General features: G+C 37.6%; 2 protein-coding genes across 2 annotated transcripts; one reads left to right on the plus strand and one right to left on the minus strand.

Annotated features, from left to right (window-relative positions):
- The first annotated feature begins 1,040 nt into the window (after positions 1 to 1,040).
- Positions 1,041 to 10,008, plus strand: LOC102227311 (vascular cell adhesion protein 1-like). The gene is made up of 8 exons (XM_023325809.1): positions 1,041 to 1,104; positions 1,242 to 1,367; positions 1,552 to 1,917; positions 2,814 to 3,116; positions 3,193 to 3,450; positions 4,896 to 4,974; positions 5,069 to 5,099; positions 9,407 to 10,008. The coding sequence occupies exons 2-8, from the start codon at positions 1,304 to 1,306 to the stop codon at positions 9,410 to 9,412; spliced, it is 1,107 nt and encodes a 368-aa protein (XP_023181577.1). The 5' UTR covers positions 1,041 to 1,104; positions 1,242 to 1,303; the 3' UTR covers positions 9,413 to 10,008.
- Positions 10,009 to 11,982: 1,974 nt separating this feature from the next.
- LOC102227059 (myelin-associated glycoprotein-like) lies at positions 11,983 to 21,877 on the minus strand. Its single transcript, XM_023325978.1, has 11 exons — positions 20,891 to 21,877; positions 19,370 to 20,814; positions 19,117 to 19,200; positions 18,592 to 18,969; positions 17,393 to 17,692; positions 17,053 to 17,316; positions 15,810 to 16,109; positions 15,476 to 15,733; positions 15,305 to 15,383; positions 14,069 to 14,108; positions 11,983 to 13,970 (listed from the first exon to the last, which is right to left on the minus strand). The coding sequence occupies exons 3-11, from the start codon at positions 19,172 to 19,174 to the stop codon at positions 13,815 to 13,817; spliced, it is 1,833 nt and encodes a 610-aa protein (XP_023181746.1). The 5' UTR covers positions 19,175 to 19,200; positions 19,370 to 20,814; positions 20,891 to 21,877; the 3' UTR covers positions 11,983 to 13,814.
- Between the last annotated feature and the right edge of the window lie 477 nt (positions 21,878 to 22,354).

The raw sequence follows: 22,354 nt of genomic DNA on the forward strand, positions 1-22,354 counted from the left end.
CCAGAGCTGATTTGCATTTACTGCTGTATGATGCACTGAAAGTGACACTTTCCTTTTCATTCTCGTCAGCAGTGACTTTGCCTTGCTTTCCAATCTCATGCAAGCACTCTTTTGCGTGTCTGTCTACCTGTTTTGGATGCAAATGTGGGTTAGGATGGTTCCAGAGCCAATCACTGCGGTTTGTACAGTATTTATTTTATTTTATTTTTTGTGACAGGTGGCACAGACATGCTTTTGTGTGTTGGGGTGTATTTGCATGTATCATGTCTCTGCCTACCTCATTGATTTCCAAGCAGGAATGAAATAAACCAAGCATTTATGAGACTCATCCTGCTCCCTTGATTATTTGGAAGTGTTCATTGACGGTCATGAACTCAGAGTTACAGTTTGGTGGTTTTGATTACTGTTGTATTTACAGCGTCCTCCACATTGCATGCTACAGCATGTCCTGGAGAAGAAGTGTGAAAAAGCTTGAAATAATTGAATCTTTGATTAAAGGAACATGCAAAATCTCTATCTAGCAAATTTAGAAATAAATAACCTTTAACCTAAGTACATTTTAAGTACTTAGGTGCATTTGTCACACTGACACATGACAAACAGCTGTGTGTCAGAGGAAGGTCATGTTTCTGTTCTTTCACTGATCTACAGATAATATGATGAAGGAAGGTGACTGAAGACATGCATGCAAATACAATTTGACAAATGGTTCTCCACATTCTCTCCACATTGTGACACCTAGTGGGTGGAATATTTTTAACACCCGGTGATCAGTACTGCATTATGAATTATGCAGATTTTATGTGAGATGCACTGCTGTGAATCAATAAGCATCCCCAACACAATAACTGTGTGAACATAAAATATGTCATAGACATATGCTCATACAGTATGTTTATGGGTTGAACGTGTTCTTCAGTATTGCAAACAGAGGAGGCCTTCATCATCGAGCATCCTCTTTTAAAGAAGGAGGAAGGACCAGTACGCGTGAAGCTTAAAAATAATGCTTCCTTCTTAAAAGCTTCTAGTCCTCCTGCTGAAGAACTGACAGGGTCACGTTGCCAGGTTTAAATTCAGATTTTGCTTTAAATTTGGATTAATTTGGTAAGTATATTACATTTACATGACACATTTTTATTTTCTTATTGCTTGTGAATTGATGTAGTTGTACGTTGAATAATTTTATTGGAATCGTCGGCTTAGCTTCATGACTTCTAAAAGTAACATTTTATTCTTAACAGGGTTCTGTGCTTAATATATACCTTAAAAGTACAAACAGGTGAAGAAGGACCGTCAGGCTCTGATGGCGGCTCTGTGTGAGAACGTGCTGACAGTCAACATGTTACTGGGTGTTTTCTTTCTTCCAGGTGAGATTTTTCTTCCTCTTGTTAGGAGACGTCACATGAATCATTTAATAGTCTGAAATATTTGATCCTGATAATGTTTAAAGGCTCCACATGTAACTTCCAGCATCTAAACTGAAGTTTGTAGAAAGTTTATTCTTTCTCAAATTTTTATCCACATCTTTTTTTTCTTGGTCTGCTTTTACAGGTGTTGTGGCCACAACACACCTTCGCATTAGTGCCTTAAAGGAGATGGAAACACTAAGCGGATCCTGTTTGCATATCCCCTGTACATTTGAAGCAATCAACGGGGTGGTTAGTTTTGACAATAGTATTGAAATCGTTGGAATTTGGTATAAAAATGATCATAGCAATTTAAAGAATGTAATTTTTGACAGCAGCAAATCAGTCAATGCCTATCCAATGAACATTACTGGAATCCTCAAGAAAAATGACTGCACAACTCTATTTTCTTATTTAAACACCAGCCATCAAGATAAATACTATTTCAGAATCGAGAACGGGAAATTTAAGGCAACAGCTTATTGTGATCCCGTTCAAATAAAAGTTAAAGGTAAGAATTTTATCTTCATCACTCCATTAATTTCAAATAACAGAAATCCCATTATAAGCATTTGGCTTTTCACATGTATATTTTCTGGTCATCTGTTGTCTGCAGTAGAATGCAAAGCTATTAAAAAATACAGTTTTAAGGATTTTATTATTTACTTTAATGCTCAAACACTGGGAACCATTTTTTTTATTGTTTGTTTCTTAGGGAAAAAAAGGTACATCTGCTGAGCTTTAACTCATTCTTACACAGGAATAAAATGCTGTTGGAAAAGATGTTCTTTATTGTCAGTATTATTATTCCTAGATAAGACTCATTTTTCAACACTACCACTCCATTATGCATACATAAAATAAATAAGCAAGAGACTCTTTGTGAATATATGAATACAATAATCTTCAGCTGATGCTGTTTTTTGTGTTAAATGAAATCATCTAAAGATAAAGACAAAAACAAAACAAAACAAAACCCAAGACAAAGCAAAACTTGTCACTCATCATTTAATTAAGTCAAAGATGCACTTTTTTCTAGCTGCAATGTTTATTGGCTCAGTTTTAGTAGTAGTGGAAAATCAAGATGAAAAGGATTTTTAGCCCTTCTGAGAGACCATCACACTATTTATCATTGATTGTTTTAGGAAGGCATGAACATAAAAAAAATGCTTTAGATAAGTAACCCATAGTCAATCTTGAGTTAATGCTTTACCGTTGTGGAATATTAATCAAATCCCAAAGTCAGCATTTTAATCACATCTTGAATTAGTTGAAATATAAATGAATGTAAAAGGGAAAAAAAATTGTTGTTTAGTACCAGAGTATGTTCACTTCTGCTTAAATGCATAAAATATTTATTTAATTGTGAACCTAAAAAATAACTATGTCTCTAATGTGGAATTTCAGATTCTGCCTGGAAACCAAACATTGCTATTGATCTAACAAATCTGAAGGAGCATCAGTCTGTCACTGTAACCTGCTCAGCTTTCACTCCGTGTCCACAATCACCTCCTGAACTCACCTGGAATCTCCAACAAGACTCTCTCAGACAAACAGAGAAAAACACAGATGGAACCTTTACAACTAAAATCCAGGAGAACATCACTCTGTCAGACACACATGATGGATACAACATCAGATGTTCTGCCAGATATCATGTGATTGGAGGAATCAAGACAGCAGAGACAGAAGTGACCCTCAATGTTTCATGTAAGTGATCCTGTCAGCAGGTCATGGTTCAGCTGTTTCTGATCAATAAAGTTCATGTGTGTCTCATTTTCCTCAGATGCTCCTAGAAACACCTCAGCATCCATCAGTCCATCAGCTTTGGTGTCAGCAGGTAGCTGGGTGGAGCTGAGCTGCTCCAGCAGAGCCAAACCTCCACCCAGCTTCACCTGGTTCTGGAAGTGTGAACATGGAGCCATTAATGTGTCTGTGGGGCCAGTTTACAGCTTCAATATTACTGAAGGAGGAGAGTATTCCTGTGTGGCCACAAATGATCTGGGTCAAACCAGATCATCTGTGATCGTAGTTACCAGTAAAGGTAATTCATAACTGGTATTAAAAGTGTTTGACCATTGCTTTAAAACGGAGTCAAATAATTGTTATTTCTTCATATTACCTGGTGCAAACTGATTTACTCAAGAGCAAAATTTTACTTTATTTTACTTCATTCATGAACAGCAAACATTGAGCCTCTTATCTATCAGTGAGACAGATTTACAGACTCCAAATGATCAATTGGGAAGATATAGAAACTGTAGCTAACCTGTTCACTGAAATGTATTCAAATACACTTAAAGTATTAAATAAACTCTGACAACATTTAATCTTCTGTAACCAAGGGGTACCGGGCCCTTTGATACGGGCTGTCAGGTCCCTGTATGACCGGAGTCAGAGTCTGGTCCGCATTGCCGGCAGTAAGTCGGGCTCGTTTCCGGTGAGAGTTGGACTCCGCCAGGGCTGCCCTTTGTCACCGATTCTGTTCATCACTTCCATGGACAGAATTTCTAGGCGCAGCCAAGGTGTTGAGGGTATCCGATTTGGTGGCCATTAGGATCTCATCTCTGCTCCTTGCAGACAATGTGGTCCTTCTGGCTTCATCGGGTCGTGATCTGCAGCTCTCGCTGGAGCGGTTCGCAGCCGAGTGTGAAGCGGCCGGGATGGGGATCAGTGCCTCCAAATCCGAGGCCATGGTCTTGAGCCGGAAAAGGGTAGAGTGCCTGCTCTGGGTCGGGGGGGGGTGTCCTGCCCCAAGTGGAGGAGTTCAAGTATCTCGGGATCTTGTTCACAAATGGGGGAAGAAGGGAGCGGGAGATCGACAGGCGGATTGGCGCAGCGTCTGCCGTCAAGCTGGCGCTTTACCGGTCCGTCGTGGTGAAGAGAGAGCTGAGCCAAAAAGCAAAGCTCTCGATTTACTGGTCGATCTACGTTCCCACCCTCATCTATGGTCATGAACTTTGGGTCATGACCGAAAGAACGAGATCGCGGATACAAGCGGCCGAAATGGGTTTTCTCCGTAGGGTGGCTGGGCTCTCCCTTAGAGATAGGGTGAGAAGCTCAGTCATCCGGGAGGGACTCAGAGTAGAGCCGCTGCTCCTTCACATCGAGAGGAGCCAGTTGAGGTGGCTCGGGCATCTGGTCAGGATGCCTCCTGGACGCCTCCCTAGTGAGGTGTTGCAGGCACGTCCCACCGGGAGGAGGCCCCGGGGAAGACCCAGGACACGCTGGAGAGACTATGTCTCTCAGCTGGCCTGGGAACGCCTCGGGATTCCCCCGGAAGAGCTGGAAGAAGTGGCCGGGGAGAGGGAAGTCTGGGCCTCCCTTCTGAAGCTGCTACCCCCGTGACCCGACCCCGGATAAGCAGAAGAAGATGGATGGATGGATGGATGGATGGATGGATGGATGGATGGATGGATGGATGGATGGATGGAACATTTATTCTTCGTTTAATTCAATATTTCATGCTGAACATCTGTTTTCATCAAGGTTCTGGACTTGGTGTCTACACTATAATAAAGATCCTGGGGTCTTTAATGCTCTGTGGCGCCATCATCATCTTTGAGTGGTGAGAGACAGATTTTTATGAGTTCATTCTTTGAGGTTGCTCACCTGTTGTATTTATTATTCACTAATATTAATCTTGTCTCTTTCATTTTCAGCTGGTTTAGATTCTCCAAGAGACTGAAAAAGGTAAACTGACTAATCTCAACGTGACGTTAAGCCTTAAAATATTCAGACTCTTGGCAGATTTACATGTAAATGAATCTTTTTACTTTCTGCTGAAATTTCTGGTTGTTGTGTGGACAGTCAGGCCTGTTGCACAATATTGTAGGTAACCTGGAATTAGAGCATGCGTTGTGATGAGGCTTGTTTGTCAAACTACAAGTACTTTTAGAAAATGCCAACCTTGAAGCAGGTTTTAAACATGTCTCCTAAAAATCAAGAATTAAAATATGCTTTATAAACCCATTAAAAATATGTAGTACATTTCCTGAAGAGCAATAATATTTTTCTTTTATGCTTGATCTCTACAGGACACAGAAGAAGCAAATGTTGCTAACCCTCTATGGCATGACTTTTTATTTTTGTGGGGAAGAAATATCTTCCTGCATTCTTTGGGAGCTTGGTGGTCCCTAATTACATGTCAATCATAAAATCGGACTCTGACACCTCCTGGAACCAGATTTGGGTTTGTTGCCTCAGGGTAACATTGGTCTAGAACACCAAGATTGTCTACACTGATTATGAGAAATGAAATACAAATCAAACAAAAACTATATTCATAAAAGAACTATTTTTTGGACAAAAATATGTCAAAAATCATGCCCCCCAAAAAATAAAATAAAGGAGCAATGTGAGGTACAGCTATGTGGTTTGTTGCCTGAGGGCAACGCCATGCCATAGAGGGCTAACAGAGTAATGGAGGTTCAGGAATTATGAGTCACAAGGCAAAGATGCTAAATTCATTCTGAGAAGGAGGATTTTTATATTTCCTCATCCTGTTTTCTGTCTTTGCAAGTGTTATTATTTATAGTAATTTGTAATGTTTTGTTTAGCTAAATCATCCAAGCAACTAAATGTTATTCAGAAAAAAATGTCTGCAATGCTGTAAATTTAGCTTTTTCTGCTTGAAAAGAGAAGAAATGCGAATGAAATACAAAGATCTTTGAATTCACATTTCATTGTTCATTGTTCAAATTTGACACATACAACTGAGGTTTTAAAGAAACAGTTGTAACAGTCACACATCTTTTTAATGCACATGTGAAGTTAGATATAAAATGAAGTCAATGACACCTGGAGAGAAATTTAGATGAGAAAGTTTACAGAACCTGAGGTGGGAATATGTAAACTGCTGGGAAAAAAACAGGAATGATACGTTTAGTCTCGATTAGCAGTCACTCATAAACCATAAAATAATTCTTGTTAAAGATGATGATGCTGATATAAAGACAACAACAAATAAAGGGAAAGTTTTTATCATAATCAAGAATACTTCATCACATATGATGTATGTGATGTTTCTTTTTTTTCCCAATCTGAAGTCAATTTTGCAGAAATAGAATTTCTTATTTCTGATTATTAAATGATACTAGTTGTTAAATGTTCCGAGAAAAACATTGAAAACAATCCTGAACACAACACTGAACTAGCCATCTAGACAGATCCATACTGGTCAAGTCACCAGTTTATGACAGAACCAGAACCAAAGAGACACATAACATGCAGTCACACACAGACACAAACTCACAACAAATAACTTATTAGAGAAACTTGTTAACCTGTTTAATTATTGGTCTAAGAAAGCAGAGCAGATGTATAATTGCTACAAATGTTTCCGCTAGTGAGCAGCAACAAAACCACACAAGCTTTAAGTGATAAAGATCAAAAAGTTATTACCTTTAAGATAGTTAACTTTATTGAAAACAAAGATCATTTTTTAATTTTTGTTTTAAATAAAAGAATCTTATATAACAGAGATGCTGCAAACAAGGTAGGATGGTTGATTTTGGACCCAGTCAAAGCAACATTATTTATCTAGCAGCATTCAGACTGAAAACAAACCCAAGTGTTTTATAGAAAATATCAATATCATTAAAATAATTTTAAAAATAGGATCTTTAAAAATGAATTTCATTAAAGAAACACGTAGGATATGGTAATGTAATGTTTACAAACACATGGATACAAACAGCTCAAAATAAATGTTGTTGTGTATTAATGAATAGAGCAAATGATGTTGTAAGGAGAAACAAAGCTTGAAGAACAACAGTAGAACATTTTGGCAGGGAGATTTTCCTCCACCTACTATATATATAACAAAAGTCATACCAATTTAGAGAACGTGTGGAAAAGTTCAAGTTAGTGAACATAGTGTGAGTCGAAGGCTTTCTTTAAATCTAAAAATATAGCATAACATTATGGGAGATGTTGCAGCATTCTGTAATCCAGAGCTGCAACAGCTGGATTACATCTGCATGATTTACAGGCAAGAAGATCATTTTGATTCTGAATGAAATGGTCTGAAAATGGAGAAACAGCAACACTTAATTTTGTTAAAAATTACAAAATGACACAAATTAGTATTTGTCTGCCAGCTAACATCTGAACCACTTTAATCCAGGATCAGACAATTCAAACAGTTTTTAATTAATAGGATCAATTATTATTGACTGGAAAAGCATTCTGACCCTAAAGACCAGCAATAATAATAATAATAATAATAATAATAATAATAATAATAATAATAATAATAATGTAACTTTTCTTTAAGTATTATTGATTCCTAACAATTATTTTATCCTTATATGAATAGTACATAATATGGATCACAAATAAAAAATATGTCATTAAGATATGCTTTTAATGTGTATTAATCTAAACTCTGTCTTTAACTTTCCTGTTTGAGCAGCAATGCTGCTGGTGCAGAGTTATGACTCCTTCTGCCTTCACATTTTTCTCATGTACAAATAAAACTTTCCTTTAACAAAAGCAAATGTACGTGGTTCTATTTGTATCATTCAGGTTTATTTTAGTGTCATCAGCAGCCTCTAGTATTTCAGTCTTAATGTCACTTTGATGTCTGTGACTGTATTTCACATTTCTACAGTTTATCATGCAGAATGCCTTCTCTTCATACTGTTGAGGCTCTGACTTAGTGGAAGTCCAGTTAATTTGCAGAATATCAAAATAGTGTTAGCTCATGCAAAGCTACACATTTCTACATCTGATAACTCACAATTAGCTTAGCACATATTGGTTTCATGTGAACTGAGTATAACGTTCCGAGAAAAAGAGGAGCATTTGAAATAAAAAAGAGGAAGTTGGTTTATTTGGTTCAGTCGGCAAGATCCTCATTTCATTTCTAAATCTTGTTAAATGAGGAGGTGTAGCATTTCGTTTCCATGGTTATCGTCTCTGTAACCAACAGCCTGGACACTTGTAACCTGTAGAAACTGTTGTTTTATTTAATGAAGTAAAGCTTTGGTTGTATAGCACCATTCAATGTATAAAAATCAGAATGTGCTTCACAACAAACTAATGGAAAAACCCTAGAGCCAGAAATAATTTAAACAATAATGACAAACAGAAGCCAGTGTAGATGCATAGAGAATGGAGCCACATGTGAAAAGTTAAACTGTGTAGTCAGAATCCCAGCATCAGCATCTGAACAACTTGCAGCCTTTGTTGGCTCTCCTGAGATGTGCATAGTGTACTGAACCAACCCGACCAAAATGAAATTATTTCCAGCTCAAATTGGGAGACAATTGATCTTAGTTTGGCAATGTTTCTCAAAAGATGGAGAAATGAAATAAACCTGAAACTTTACATCTCCATGTAAACTAAGACAAGGTGCAAGTTATTATAAGGTTCCCAACAGATACTTTATCAAAATACTGATACGTCTGACTGTCTGCTTTATTTTTGCACATATATTTTTCAGGAGCAAAGATAAGCTAAGCTAAATATAATTATTTAATCTTAGAAACCAGCTCTGCAAATTGCATGAACACTCTGGCTACCTTTGAGCAGACAGTTTAAGGAAGAACTGTAAACGTCTTGAACAATAAACGAGCCACACAAGCAGAAGACGTTCTGACATCCTCTTTCAAAAAAGGAGGAAGAATAAATGCAGCTGGTTGGTTTTATACGACTGGAGCTTTTGAACAGAGTGGATGGTTATTTGATCTGCTGCTGATGGAGTGAAATTCAAGGTTTACTAGATTTAACTGAAGGATTTTAAACGTTACTGAAATTATTATTATTTTTTAATTTACTTCTTTAAAAATATATTAGCACTCTGTGTTTAAATATTTTTGCATTTGAAAAGGTTTTGATTTAATGATTTAAATCATTTTCGAAGTCCAAATTCTCTGACATTCTGGTATAATAAAGTTTACCTTCTTTATTTAAAATTACATTTTAACTTTTCCACACAAGAATGTAACCTAAACTTCTTAGTTTTGTTTGACTGACTTGTTTCCATCTTGTTTTAGGTCTGAGAGAAGATGAAGGACTATCACAGTCTGTCTGAGAACAATCACCTGCTGTGATGAGAATGAGGCCTTATTTTGAGATGTTCTCTCTTGTCTTCAAGACTACAAATGCTTCAATAAGAAAAATATTATGTACATATTTCCTGTTTGTGACATGTCGACTATGTTGAAAACCTTTTGAGTACTAGGGTTAGAGTTATACAGTGGACATATTTTACACATTTCACTTTTTAATCTGCTGGTTTCATGTATTCTCCTTGATTCTCCTTGGAAACCCAGCATTAATATCTCTGTTGGTGATCTGAAGGAGCATCAGTCTGTCACTATAACCTGCTCAGCTTTCACTCAAAAAACACAATTATGCAAAAATACTTTGTTGGTGCTTTAAATTATAATGTTATTCCTTTCATCAAAAACACACTGGAGTGTGGCTTTGACATTTTCATGCGTGTTTGAGGAATCCTTGAGTCTCCCGTGGGAACCATTTGGAGGTGACCCAACACTTGGAGAAGGATTGCTGTAATGATGTGCTAAAGATGGATTATTGGAAACAGTAGGAGACTCTTAAAGAGACAAAGGCCAATTTAACCCTTTCATGCATGAATTATGATCCTATGTGTCAGAATTTATTTTCCATTTTTTTTATTTTTTTTATTAAGGCATAAAAAAGGTAGGAATTTTTTTTTGTAAAAATAATTTTTTTTTTATTTTAAATTTTTATGTGATCAATTGTAATTTTGTCCAAATACAAAGTTGTTATTTGAAAAATACATCAGTAGTATTGTTCCTTAGGGGTTATCTGATGTCACAATATTTTTTTTACTTGCGAGAGTCGTCTACAGTAGAAGGAGGGACCGGGTCGGTTCTCATGCTTTTTTGTCTGTTGGCCATATTGTATTTAACAAAAATAATTTCTTGCATTTGCAGCTGATGGCCAGTAGTTGATGGTATATTTTATGATGCATTAGTGTCCACTTCAGTGGTCTGTGTGCATTTATAACATAAAAATCCACAGGAAGCACAAGAAAATGGCTTTTAGATAGCTGTCCACTGTAGTGACCACTATGCATGACAGGGTTAATGGTGTCAGAAATGCCTGCGATACACAAATTTGTTTTTCGTCATTTTTGATATGTACATCTTTTTTGTAACAACATAGTTACTTGATTATGCAATAAAATGGCACTGTGTGCCTGGGAAATACATAATACTCCTGCCCCTTTAAGACTTTATATAACGTCTTTACTGGGAGTACTAATAAATGTTGAGGGTGGTATAGATTTCCTCCCCTCATCTCAGCACGCCATAATTTTTATTTATTTTTATTTTCTTATTGAGAGGATGCTGGATGTTATAATAATCTAACTTTAAGCAAGCTGAGATTCATAAGCATCTCCAAAAATTAAGACTTGTGCTCACAAATCTCCACAAACTGCAGCTTGGCATGTCTGTATGTCTTCCTTTCCGGATGCTTAGACAAAATAGATCTAAATCAAACTCAACTCCTTCGGACCACCGTTTCAAGTCTCTATTACGCTTCAAATCCAGTGTGAACCGTGTTCCTGGGGAGCTATGTGTAAGTGCACACCCTTACACTGCACACTGTTGCCTCTGTTGATCTATGAAAAACTTACTAAGTAGTAACAATGGCGGCTTCATGTGGTTGTTTTTCATGCAAATAAGCAGAAACCAGTAGGCAAAGTAAACAAGACCAAAACTATCTCTGTTATCACGCACGATGAACTCCTGAACTGCAGCTACAGGAGATTATTTGTAGGAACAGGCCAAAAGAACAGCATTTGTTCTCCACGAGTCTTAGTTGCCCATTTCTATGTCCCCAGTTTATCTCTGTTCTTTCTTTGGACAGATTTAGATACATACTGGCCAGAAACACCAAAAAAAAAAAAATCCAGTTTTGAAGATAATCTGATCCACATGTCAAACCATCACAATGCATTATATGTCAAGCCTGCTGAGAGTCTTATGCTTTTCTGTTATCCTTTCTTCTAAGACGTCAATTTTAAGAACAAATGTTTAACTAATATAGTTCACCCGCTGTTAGATGCCATGTTCAAGAGATTAGTGTTATTCTTGTCAGTGGTCATGAAGCCTAGGCGCAAATTCAAACTGGAAGACTCTTTAGCCCCACCTGCATCATCCAGTCGGCGTGTCCCGCTCATCACCGCCGACCTATCAACGCTGGACCAAGCCACATCACGTCCAATCACCGACCAAGGCCCAGTTGATAAGGACCTCCATCCATGGCATCTTCCGCTTTCCAGCTGCGCTCAACCCTCCTCCACCCCTTCTCCACCTCCACTCTTCAGGCTCCCATCCTTCACCGACCCCACCACCAGTGTCGGGTCCCGGGGATGACATTCCTAACCTACATCGGGAATGCTCATCCGAGCTGATCGCAATTCACAGCTCAATGTCCTCAGCCGGGGCCCGAGCGCCAAAGAACTTTAAATTCATGCATGTCAATAAACCTTTTTAATCGCTGTTTTTTCCGTCTGAGTCTCTCCAGATTGAAATAATTTTATGCCTTAATGGCATATGTTCAGAGAACCGCAGTTCTATTTGAACATAAAACAGCCTTCTAAATGAGACATGAGTCATTATATAATAGTGACATGAGTCTGTTGACATAAAAAGAAAATTGATAACTCAGACAAAAAAATTGGAATGATATTGAAAACAGAGAAAAAAAATAATGGGTTCATTTTATCTAATAAGCATTTAACATGTTACATAAGTCAAGGGAAAGTTAAAAAGAATAATTGAACAATAATTGTCCCAGCTTATTTATAAGGCAAGATTTTTTTTTTTACAGAAGTTTACAGAAGTTGTATTTTCCCACCAGCTTTGATTAAAAAAACACACATTGGCACACTTACCCAACAAATGCTAAAGCATGTTATTTTACGAGCGCCGTTACTTCTTGATGAAGGGAAAAATGGGAGAAAAGCACAAACTGAGTAATATAAGTTTAAATTCCGGAAAATGTGCTAATTATTTTACTGGCAACAGGTGAACGTATAGAAAACAACCATTTTCTGAGCTTCAGAAAAAGAAAAAAAAATTTACTTCCTTATTTGTGCGTTTACTAAGTTTTAAAATCGTGTGCCATTCACTGAACCTTGGAAAAGGGAAGGCAACCCTTCCTTTTTTGAGCAAAAAAAATTAGCAACATTGTCCACATAATAGCTTGTTCATAATGCAGAGAACTAATGCACTGTCTTGTACAATAGCACAATTTGACCACAAATTGTGAATAATCACTAGTCACTACAGAAATGGGAAGTCCAGACATTACCAGAAACACCAACTGACCTGCAATCTATCATTCAACATAAAACATTGTGCTATATAGTTACAGTCTAAGTAAAAAAAGACAGAAAGTGAGAAAACAAAAAGAAAGTACAAACTCTAATAGTCTGCATGTTTTACGTATTAGGACATAACAGCAATAACTTGGTTCTGAAATTTTCCATGACTATTTAGAACCACCTTAAAGTAAAAAAAAAACAACTGGTTTTCTAGTGTTTCTAGAAAACCACAGGATTTTTTGTTTAATCAAACCTTTTTCTACATGGTTTTCTAATGTTACTAGATTTGAGTAAATTTCTTTTACTCAAATTTCAAAGTTAAGGAACTTCTTGCGCTCCATTTGTAGTTGGTACTCAAAGATTCTGACTCCTCAGTTGGAAAAATGACCCCCTGAAGTCGGACTTCACACTGGGACAGCGGTAGCACCTCTGACAGTTGCAACTGGTGACGGTAAATTCACAAATCAACATGGCCGCTCCAGGCATCAACAGAAGTATCTATGACGGGAGAGTGCTACATTGTTACATGTAGCACCAGTAACTGTAAACTGAACAAATTAAAAGTTGTGCTTTTGTATGCATAGTAATTCTTTAAGCAGTGTTTGTGAGAGGTATGGTGAACCATTTCTTCTTGGACATCATGTTAAAATGCTCATTTCTTTGACTATATTAATTGGAACGCTGTTACCTCGAGCGCGAGGCTAAATCCGACTCCAGCTTAAATGGATAAATGGATCGTAGCTTTTGACTGAGGGGAAATTCACTCACAGCCATAGTCTTTTACCAAAGGAGATTGAAATTAAATCTGTTTTCTCATCACTCTTGTTGTTATTCCAATAAATATTACAAAATATCATAGAAAACCTTTCAATCAATTTCATTCATCCCTAATAAGTGACAGAAGCATGCGCAGTGGAGGGTGACAAGGTCTTGAGGTGCAGACTCTCCATCTTTATCATGACCTTTCCCCTTACACAGACAAAACTTAGATGTTTGCCATCACACAACAGAAATTATTCTTTCTTTTCTTCACAGCTAAGATCCTCGGGGTTCTCAGGAGTCTGCTTTGAGCTGATTCCTCACTGCGACAATTTTACCTCCGCGTACACAGTCTGTTCGTTGTGCTGCACCAATTCGGAGGACGTTTCAGGCGTCTTTCTGCAAAATGCTATTTCTCCATAATGCAATTGTTCCTCTGGTTTAGCGGCTGACATTTGGACATCGCTGTTTTGACTCTGAAGAACAAACAATGTTCATGCAGATGATGTGAAAGAAAAATGTACAAGTAAAAACTGATTGCAGTTCTGTAGATACAACTGTAATATTTGCTCACCTGAGTCAGTTTGGGAGCTCGGTATTTGGAGATAAAGTACCTGGCAGACATAGATAATAAGGCAAGGGAAGATTATTTATATGGTGTCCTACATACTCAAGACAATCAAAATTACTTTACAGGATGTTAAAGCGAATGAAAGAATATTACAAAGCTTGGGCATAAAATAAAAATGTTAAGATTCAGATATTAAGTCAAGGACTTTTTCTACCAGAATCATGCAGTATCACATAGACAGGTAAATCTGTTTCAGTAACACATAAAATGTAAATACAAATCAAGAGCAACACAGTATTTTGAGAGGGGACTGCCAGCAAGGATCCAAAGTTATTCATGCTGTAGGTTTAGTGCCAACATTTCAGTAACAAGAACTCTGTTACTGAAACATCTTCCTCTTGCCTCAATGCCCTATTCATGTCATTGCGTAACTGACTTTTATTTCAATGACATAGAAAAAAAGTTCACAAGTCATTTTACTATGGCTTTGATACAACAGTACAATATACAAATGGATCTCCAGATAAGCTTGCCTACCCTACATTTTTGGGATAAGCAAAATAATAATAATAATTCGACTGCATGATTGAAGACACACACTACATGTGCTGTACATGTGTACCATGACTGTAAGCTGAAACCGATGTCATGGCTTATTCTCTCAATTATTGAGATAATAATTATCCAATATATTGGAGACACTCAACCAGCCCTGAAATATAATTCGGGGTTGGATTCATTGTTGGTTAATCTGTAATTCCAAATAATAAGTCAACAATAAGCATCTCATGGCGCAAAAATAAATTTACTCTGTCCTTAAAAGGCGGAACTCTGTGAATTTTGCAATCTTGATCCCTGTACACATGCACTATTCAGAACAGCAGCAAAGCAAAATGAACAACACACTTACTCAAAAAACAAAACAAGACGTCCAGTTTGAAAGTGTCTTCTTAGTTTTATACCAAAGTATTTTTTTATGCTGTTAATTCTTACCTACAAAAGTTTGAAATTATGTTTAAGTGTAAATTATCTAATTACTGGAGAGGATGTGTAATGATCTCAAAAATTAGATTTGGTTTGCAATTAGGTTCAAGCACCCTTCATGGAGCAAAAGGAAAAGATCTTCTTTCAGCCTTCATATTTCCCAGTAGGGACAAAATCCCACTGCAGTGAGAAGAAGCGTACCTGGACAGGGTTACCTGGGTTTAGCTTCTCACAAATTTAATTTCTGATACTCACCAAAAGCCAGCAAAGAGACAGATGAACATTATACATCCTACTGGAATGATTCCCCAGTAAAGAGGGTTAAACGGCAAACCTTAATGAAACATACAAAACGTTCTGAGTTTAGAGAGATTATCTATATGTTGCAGAACAGAAGATACAATATACATGTAGTTACCAACTTACCAGTGACAGTAACATAGATCACTGGAGATGTTTGATTTCCCAGATCATTTATGGCTATACAATAATATTCACCTCCCTGTATGGCACTGAAGCTATGAACCTGGCCCACAGATAACTTAATGGCTCCTTCTGAACTGTTCTTAAACCAGGTGAGGCTGGGTGGAGGTTTGGCTCTGCTGGAGCAGCTCAGCTCCACCCCGCTACCTGCTGACACCAAACCTGATGGACTGATGGATGCTGAGGTGTTTCTAGGAGCATCTGAGGAAAATGAGACACACATGAACTTTATTGGTCAGAAACAGCTGAACCATGACCTGCTGACAGGATCACTTACATGAAACACTGAGAGTCACTTCTGTCTCTGCTGTCTTGTTTCCTCCAGTCACATGATATCTGGCAGAACAGCTGATGTTGTATCCATCATGTGTGTGTGACAGAGTGATGTTCTCCTGGATTTTAGTTGTAAAGATTCCCTCTGTGTTTTTCTCTGTTTGATTGAGAGAGTCTTGTTGGAGATTCCAGGTGAGTTCAGGAGGTGATTGTGGACAAGGAGTTGAAGCTGAGCAGGTTACAGTGACAGACTGATGCTCCTTCAGGTCAGATGGAAGATTAATGCTGGGTCTCCAAGGAGAATCTGCGGTTTCACATCAGACAAACATTTAACAAAGTCAAAACAATACATGAAATAATCAAGAAAGCTGATGATTCTCTGAATTTTTTAGTGTTTATTTTCTTTTTCTCCATTTTTGCACCTGCGATATGTTCCAGGTTTTCTCATGGCACATCACATATATGAGCTTTAGATCAGCTCTAAGTATATTAATCTAAAATACAACAAACTCTGAATGAATTGTTGTATGTTTGTTTCAACAGAGTTTCTTACATGGTCATAAAATTATACTTGTCATGATTCATGTTCTGTCCTGTCCATGCTGTGCGTTAACACTCATTCAGTTCACCTGCCACGCCTGCTGATTGCTTACCTGTTCCTCCTGGTCCCTGCCCTACTTAAACTCCCCTCAGCCTCTGCCTCCTTGCCAGATTATCGACAGCCACGAGCCAGTAGAGATCCAGCGTTTCCTTAAAAGCCTTCAGTGTTTCTTCGACCCTTTTCTGTCCACCGATTGACCACCCCTGCCAAGCCCTTCACGGATCCCAACTGTTCTGGATTTCTGGACCCTGACCCAAGCTTTGCCTCACGACCATCGACTATTGCCTGCCCCTCAAGCTAAGTTTGCTCTCTCTGCTCTCCTGTGTATGACCTCTGCCTGATTATCGTCTTAGTCTCCTCCTGGGTTCTCTGCTCCACCCGTCCATTGCACTACAGGTCAGTTAAGCTGAACATATCTAAGTTACCCCTCTATCGGTGCATCACCAGCCTTCTCTCCTCTCTTCTCAGTGCTGTGTTGGATGACCACATCCGGAGCCGCAACCAGTATCTGAAAATTTGATTAAACTTTTTTTCCTTTGCAACTCCTGTGTGTGGTTGAATTTCCGGGTCCCCACCCAGTGTCATTACATACAGTATATTTGTGTTTTAAAAGAATAAGAAAAGACCAAAAGATAAAGAAACTAACCTTTATCTTTAGTACTAATACAGATCCTTGATGATGAATCATTGCCCAGATTATTTGTAGCCACACAGTAATACTCTCCTCCCTCAGTAACATTGAAGCTGTGAACCTGCCCCACAGACACATTCATGGCTCCATCTTTGCTGTTCCTGAACCAGGTGAAGCTGGGTGGAGGTTTGGCTCTGCTGGAGCAGCTCAGCTCCACCCTGCTACCTGCTGACACCAAAGCTGATGGACTGATGGATGCTGAGGTGTTTCTAGGAGCATCTGAGGAAAATGAGACACACATGAACTTTATTGATTAGAAACAGCTGAACCATGACCTGCTGACAGGATCACTTACATGAAACATTGAGGGTCACTTTTGTCTCTGCTGTCTTGTTTCCTCCAGTCACAGGATATCTGGCAGAACATCTGATGTTGTATCCATCATGTGTGTCTGACAGAGTGATGTTCTTCTGGATTTTAGTTGTAAAGGTTCCATCTGTGTTTTTCTCTGTTTGATTGAGAGAGTCTTGTTGGAGATTCCAGGTGAGTTCAGGAGGTGATTGTGGACAAGGAGTGAAAGCTGAGCAGGTTACAGTGACAGACTGATGCTCCTTCAGGTCAGAGGGAAGATTAATGCTGGGACTCCATGGAGAATCTGGGATTTCACATTTATCAGACAGTGAATACAGTGAAACATACAAAAATATTCAACAAAGTCTCAACAGTTGTCAATCATTTTCAAATATATTTTACTTGTTCTAAACATAAGGAACATGTATGGGGTCTTCTGCCGTTTTCAGTGTTACGTTTTTGTTCCTGAAGACCAGAAAAAATATCTGAAAAAATATTTTATCGCCAACATAGGTGATAATTCTGAGAAAGATGTCTTATTTCGATAATTTTCCTATTCATGCTGATTGCACAATAATTCCTAGATGATGTATCAGATACAAAAGTTAGAATGTTCTTTTAATCAAGAACAATGTACAGTATCTTCATGCCTGAAAGGGGTTGTACTAAGATGCTGTACGAGTCAGTTTTTGATTTATACACATGCAAACGAAAATAGAAACCAAAGTTTTTGTTCACATTTTAAAAACGTTCAAGCATTCTATTTGAATGAGTGACCCTTAAAATTCAATCATACCATTGTAACACTGTTTTACTCAGATTTATTTGTACCCTGGTAATTATAAGATTTAAGTAATCTCTTAAATTATGCAAAATTGACCTGGTTTAGCTCCATATTATGTTATGATGTAGCGATACAGGGCCAATTCCAAGTCCTCAAATTCTGAAGATAGTTTTAATCAATACAGCATTTTTATAGCAATTGAAAGTGCCATATTAACATAAAATGTATGTGTCATTTTACTTTTTACTGTGTAAAATGTACTAATGTACTTTCTACATATATTTCTTTTGAGATGTCATTTCCTTTCCCACTGGAATCAAACTTCTTGATTAAAGAAAAGTAATTTCAATCAGGGTGTGAATAATTTGGAATAACTTTGTATATCAGTATCAAAGTACACTAAACAAAAACTTTCTTACCTCCTACTGTTATATGAAGAGGTTCACAGACGGCGCTTGCTTTGAATTTCCCCTTCTCAATGCGGAGGTAGTAAGTGTCAGTATAAGTAGTCTTTAAATCAGGAAACACAGTGGTACAGTTTTCCTCATTCACGTTTCCAATCATGTTCAGTGAATACTTGTTGACTGACCCATCGCTTTTGAAAATAAGAGGGTTTGGTTTGGAGGTGGTAACTGTGGTATTTTTAAACCAAATTCCAAGGATCGAATTAGTGGGGTTATAGTCAGGATGAGTTACACTGAAGCTACATGGGATTTGCAGACAAGATCCACTCAGTGCTTCCATCTGATGAGGCATGTTAACAAAGAGGAAAGAACTGGGACAACCAGCCAAAGCACCTGTGAAGACAGACAAATGATGTGGAGTAAATCGCCTTCAAGCGAAAGTTCATGATTGATGCAATCCAGTTCAGCTGCATCATGTTACATGCGGAGCCTTCAAATGTAAAGAACAAAGATTTCAGACAAGAAAAACAAACATCTCACCTGGAAGAAAGAAGACCCTCAGTAACATGTTGACCGTCAGCATGTTCTCAGACACCATCAGACTCTGACAGACCTCCTTTGTTTCTAGACAGGTCACACGTTTCGACAGAATTTATATAAGTCTGCTTGACTATATAAATTCACCAAATTTATATAGTCAAAGCAGTCAAACAGGCCTGTTTGACCGATTTGGATAGTCAAACAATCCGAAGCAGGACATGAAATCCGCCTTAAAAAGAGAGATGGTTCTTACCCTGAGTAACAGCTGGAGCAGCGGTGATCCTATAGTCTAGTTGACAATCCAACGAATAAAGTAGAAACTGTTTTGCCAGACGTGTAGCGTTAGGTAACAAACTTACAATGAAAGGGGGGAAGGACGATATATTAAGAAGGAACTGGAGCTGATTTGATTTATTCAGACAGAACTGAACAAAAGAAGTAGGTACAGGAGAACTGCAATAGAGTGCTACAAGAATGTGCCAACAACACCAGCGAGAATAAAGGCTTTAGCAAAAATTTGAAAAAAAGCTTTTGTATCTCTATACGATGTCAAGCAAGTTTTGTGGGACGTTTTAGAGAAAATTACATGTTTGAGGGAAGTACAGTTTTACTTATTTGTTGCGACATGTTGTCACCATGAGAAGGTGAGTTTATTGCAGTCCAGATCTGATAGGTATTGAAAAGGTAATAACTACAAAAGAGCCACTGAATTGTAGAAAAACTAAAACCTAACATGAAAACTGCAGTATCATTTAGTTTCCAAGCTTTGCCTCTGGGAGGTTCAATCTGAGGGTGGAAGTGTTAACTTCCCAAAGAGGACAAAGGGAAAAGATGAAGGGCAGTCATCCGTGTAGCTACTTTCTGTGACAATATCAACCTGTGCTCAACATTTGGGCTTTTGGTTTGATAGGTGTTCTGACTATCTGTGCTTCCTCATCAGATTTTCCTACCGCAGCGGATCTAGACAGCCATGTCTATCTGTCGATGCTACCTTTCGAAAATTGCTGATGAGGTAGCACATATAGCCACAACATCGGCGGTCATAGGTACCCTTTCGCTGTGTGTGATATTTTAACAGTGTGTAAGTGCAATTTTAGTCTTCTGTTTGTGTGAGAATCCGTAGTAGTGTGTGTGAGAGAAAACGCAGTTCTTGTCCTGAACGACCCCTCATACATTTTGGTCCATCTTCAAACTTTAACTACATGAACAACTGCAGCATAGCTTTTTGATAACAAATTGAATGTATAACTCAAAACAACTATTTTCAAATAAAAACAATGGTAGTTTTTATAGCAAGAAAAAATACTGGTTTAGGAAAAACACATTGTCAAAAGCACTTTCATTTGTACAGCGTTCTTACCCGAATAATGTGCAGATAAAATGAAAAAAGTGTGAATCTGGTTTCATAAGAATTTCACTCAGTGAGCAAAACATCCAAGAAGCAACTTCTGTGTTTCAAAGTCAATGTCACGTCAGAGTTTACTGGTGCAATATTTATCCTTCCTCTTGTTGTAAAAGAGGAGGATAGCCTGTTAATATTTAAACCCAGGAACAGTGCATTTATTAGGCAAAGCATAGGATGAATATTATGACTGTCAGGTTCAGAGTACGAGGAAAACCACAGAGTAGCTTCAAAGAAACATAATGTTGATACCAAACCTGATGGACTGATGGATGCTGAGGTGTTTCTAGGAGCATCTGAGGAAAATGAGACACACATGAACTTTACTGATCAGAAACAGCTGAACCATGACCTGCTGACAGGATCACTTACATGAAACATTGAGAGTCACTTCTGTCTCTGCTGTGTTGTTTCCTCCAATCACAGGATATCTGGCAGAACATGTGATGTTGTATCCATCATGTGTGTCTGACAGAGTGATGTTCTTCTGGATTTTAGTTGTAAAGATTCCCTCTGTGTTTTTCTCTGTTTGTCTGAGAGAGTCTTGTTGGAGATTCCAGGTGAGTTCAGGAGGTGATTGTGGACACGGAGTGAAAGCTGAGCAGGTTACAGTGACAGACTGATGCTCCTTCAGGTCAGAGGGAAGATTAATGCTGGGACTCCACGGAGAATCTGGGGTTTTACATCTAACATTTAACAAAGTCAAAAGCAATATATGAAATAATCTGGGAAACTGATGAAGGTGTGGGGGTAAAAAAAAACTAGAAGTTTTGGTGCTGTTCATTTTGAATGAAAAACATCATTTTTAATTTGCATTTATTTCACCCGGCTCTGAAGAATTATCAAATGACACTTTTGGTACTTTAGTTGAGCTTATATAAAAGTAATCAGATTACTGCACCATGAGAAGCCAAAGGTGAAGAGCTTCATTTAGTTGTATTTACTTTTGATTTATGAAGCACAAATTTACAACAAATATCATCTCAAGAAACATTATGACAAACACATCAAATTCATATCCAGAAATATATGATCAAATATATCCCGTACATTTCAACCACATAAGCAGAACAAAACTATTTACATATATTTTGATTTAATCCTGGCTATAAAAGAAACATAGTCAAAAGCAGATTAGCTGCAAACTGCTGACACGGTTATCTTGAACATTGAGTTCAGTGATCCAAGGATCAAGAGTTCTTTACTTTTAATAAAAGCCTGACCTAACCAGACAGTAACAAATACGGCTGTTTTATTTGGAATAGAAAAATGTGACCTTAGTGATACAAACTTTTTAAATGTTAACTTTTTTTAGTATTTATGGTAAATATCATATTCATGACTCCAAGCATCTGCAAAAAAAAAACTCACTTCAGATTTTCTTATTTTCAATAAATGTGGGACTCTAGTGTCCTTAAAATCAAGTTTAAATGCTAAAGCCCTTGAAAGACTACAGCCCTCGAACACCAATACTTTTGACATTAATTTGCATTTCTATAATGTATTTATATTTATATCTTGGTTTCTGTTGTCCATTTTATTTGGTCCGGTACTTTTCTTATTTTAAATAAAGTTATTGGAGGAACAAAAGAGGTAGAATATGAGGAAAGGAAACTGGACTGCTGCATAAACAGTTTAACCCCTTTCAAAGTAAGAATGTGAGTATAAATGGCTAACTTGAAAAGTCAACCAAACCAATTCAGATCTTGAAGTTTATCCAATTGAAAGGTTACAAATCAGCCACATAAATCAGTCACATAAATTAGTGCTTTACAATTCATCTGGAAAAAAAAATATTTAGGGAAGCTGAGTTTGCTAAACATTTTCAATATATAT

This window comes from Xiphophorus maculatus, chromosome 21, assembly GCF_002775205.1.
Source record: "Xiphophorus maculatus strain JP 163 A chromosome 21, X_maculatus-5.0-male, whole genome shotgun sequence".
Taxonomy (NCBI): Eukaryota; Metazoa; Chordata; class Actinopteri; order Cyprinodontiformes; family Poeciliidae; genus Xiphophorus; species Xiphophorus maculatus.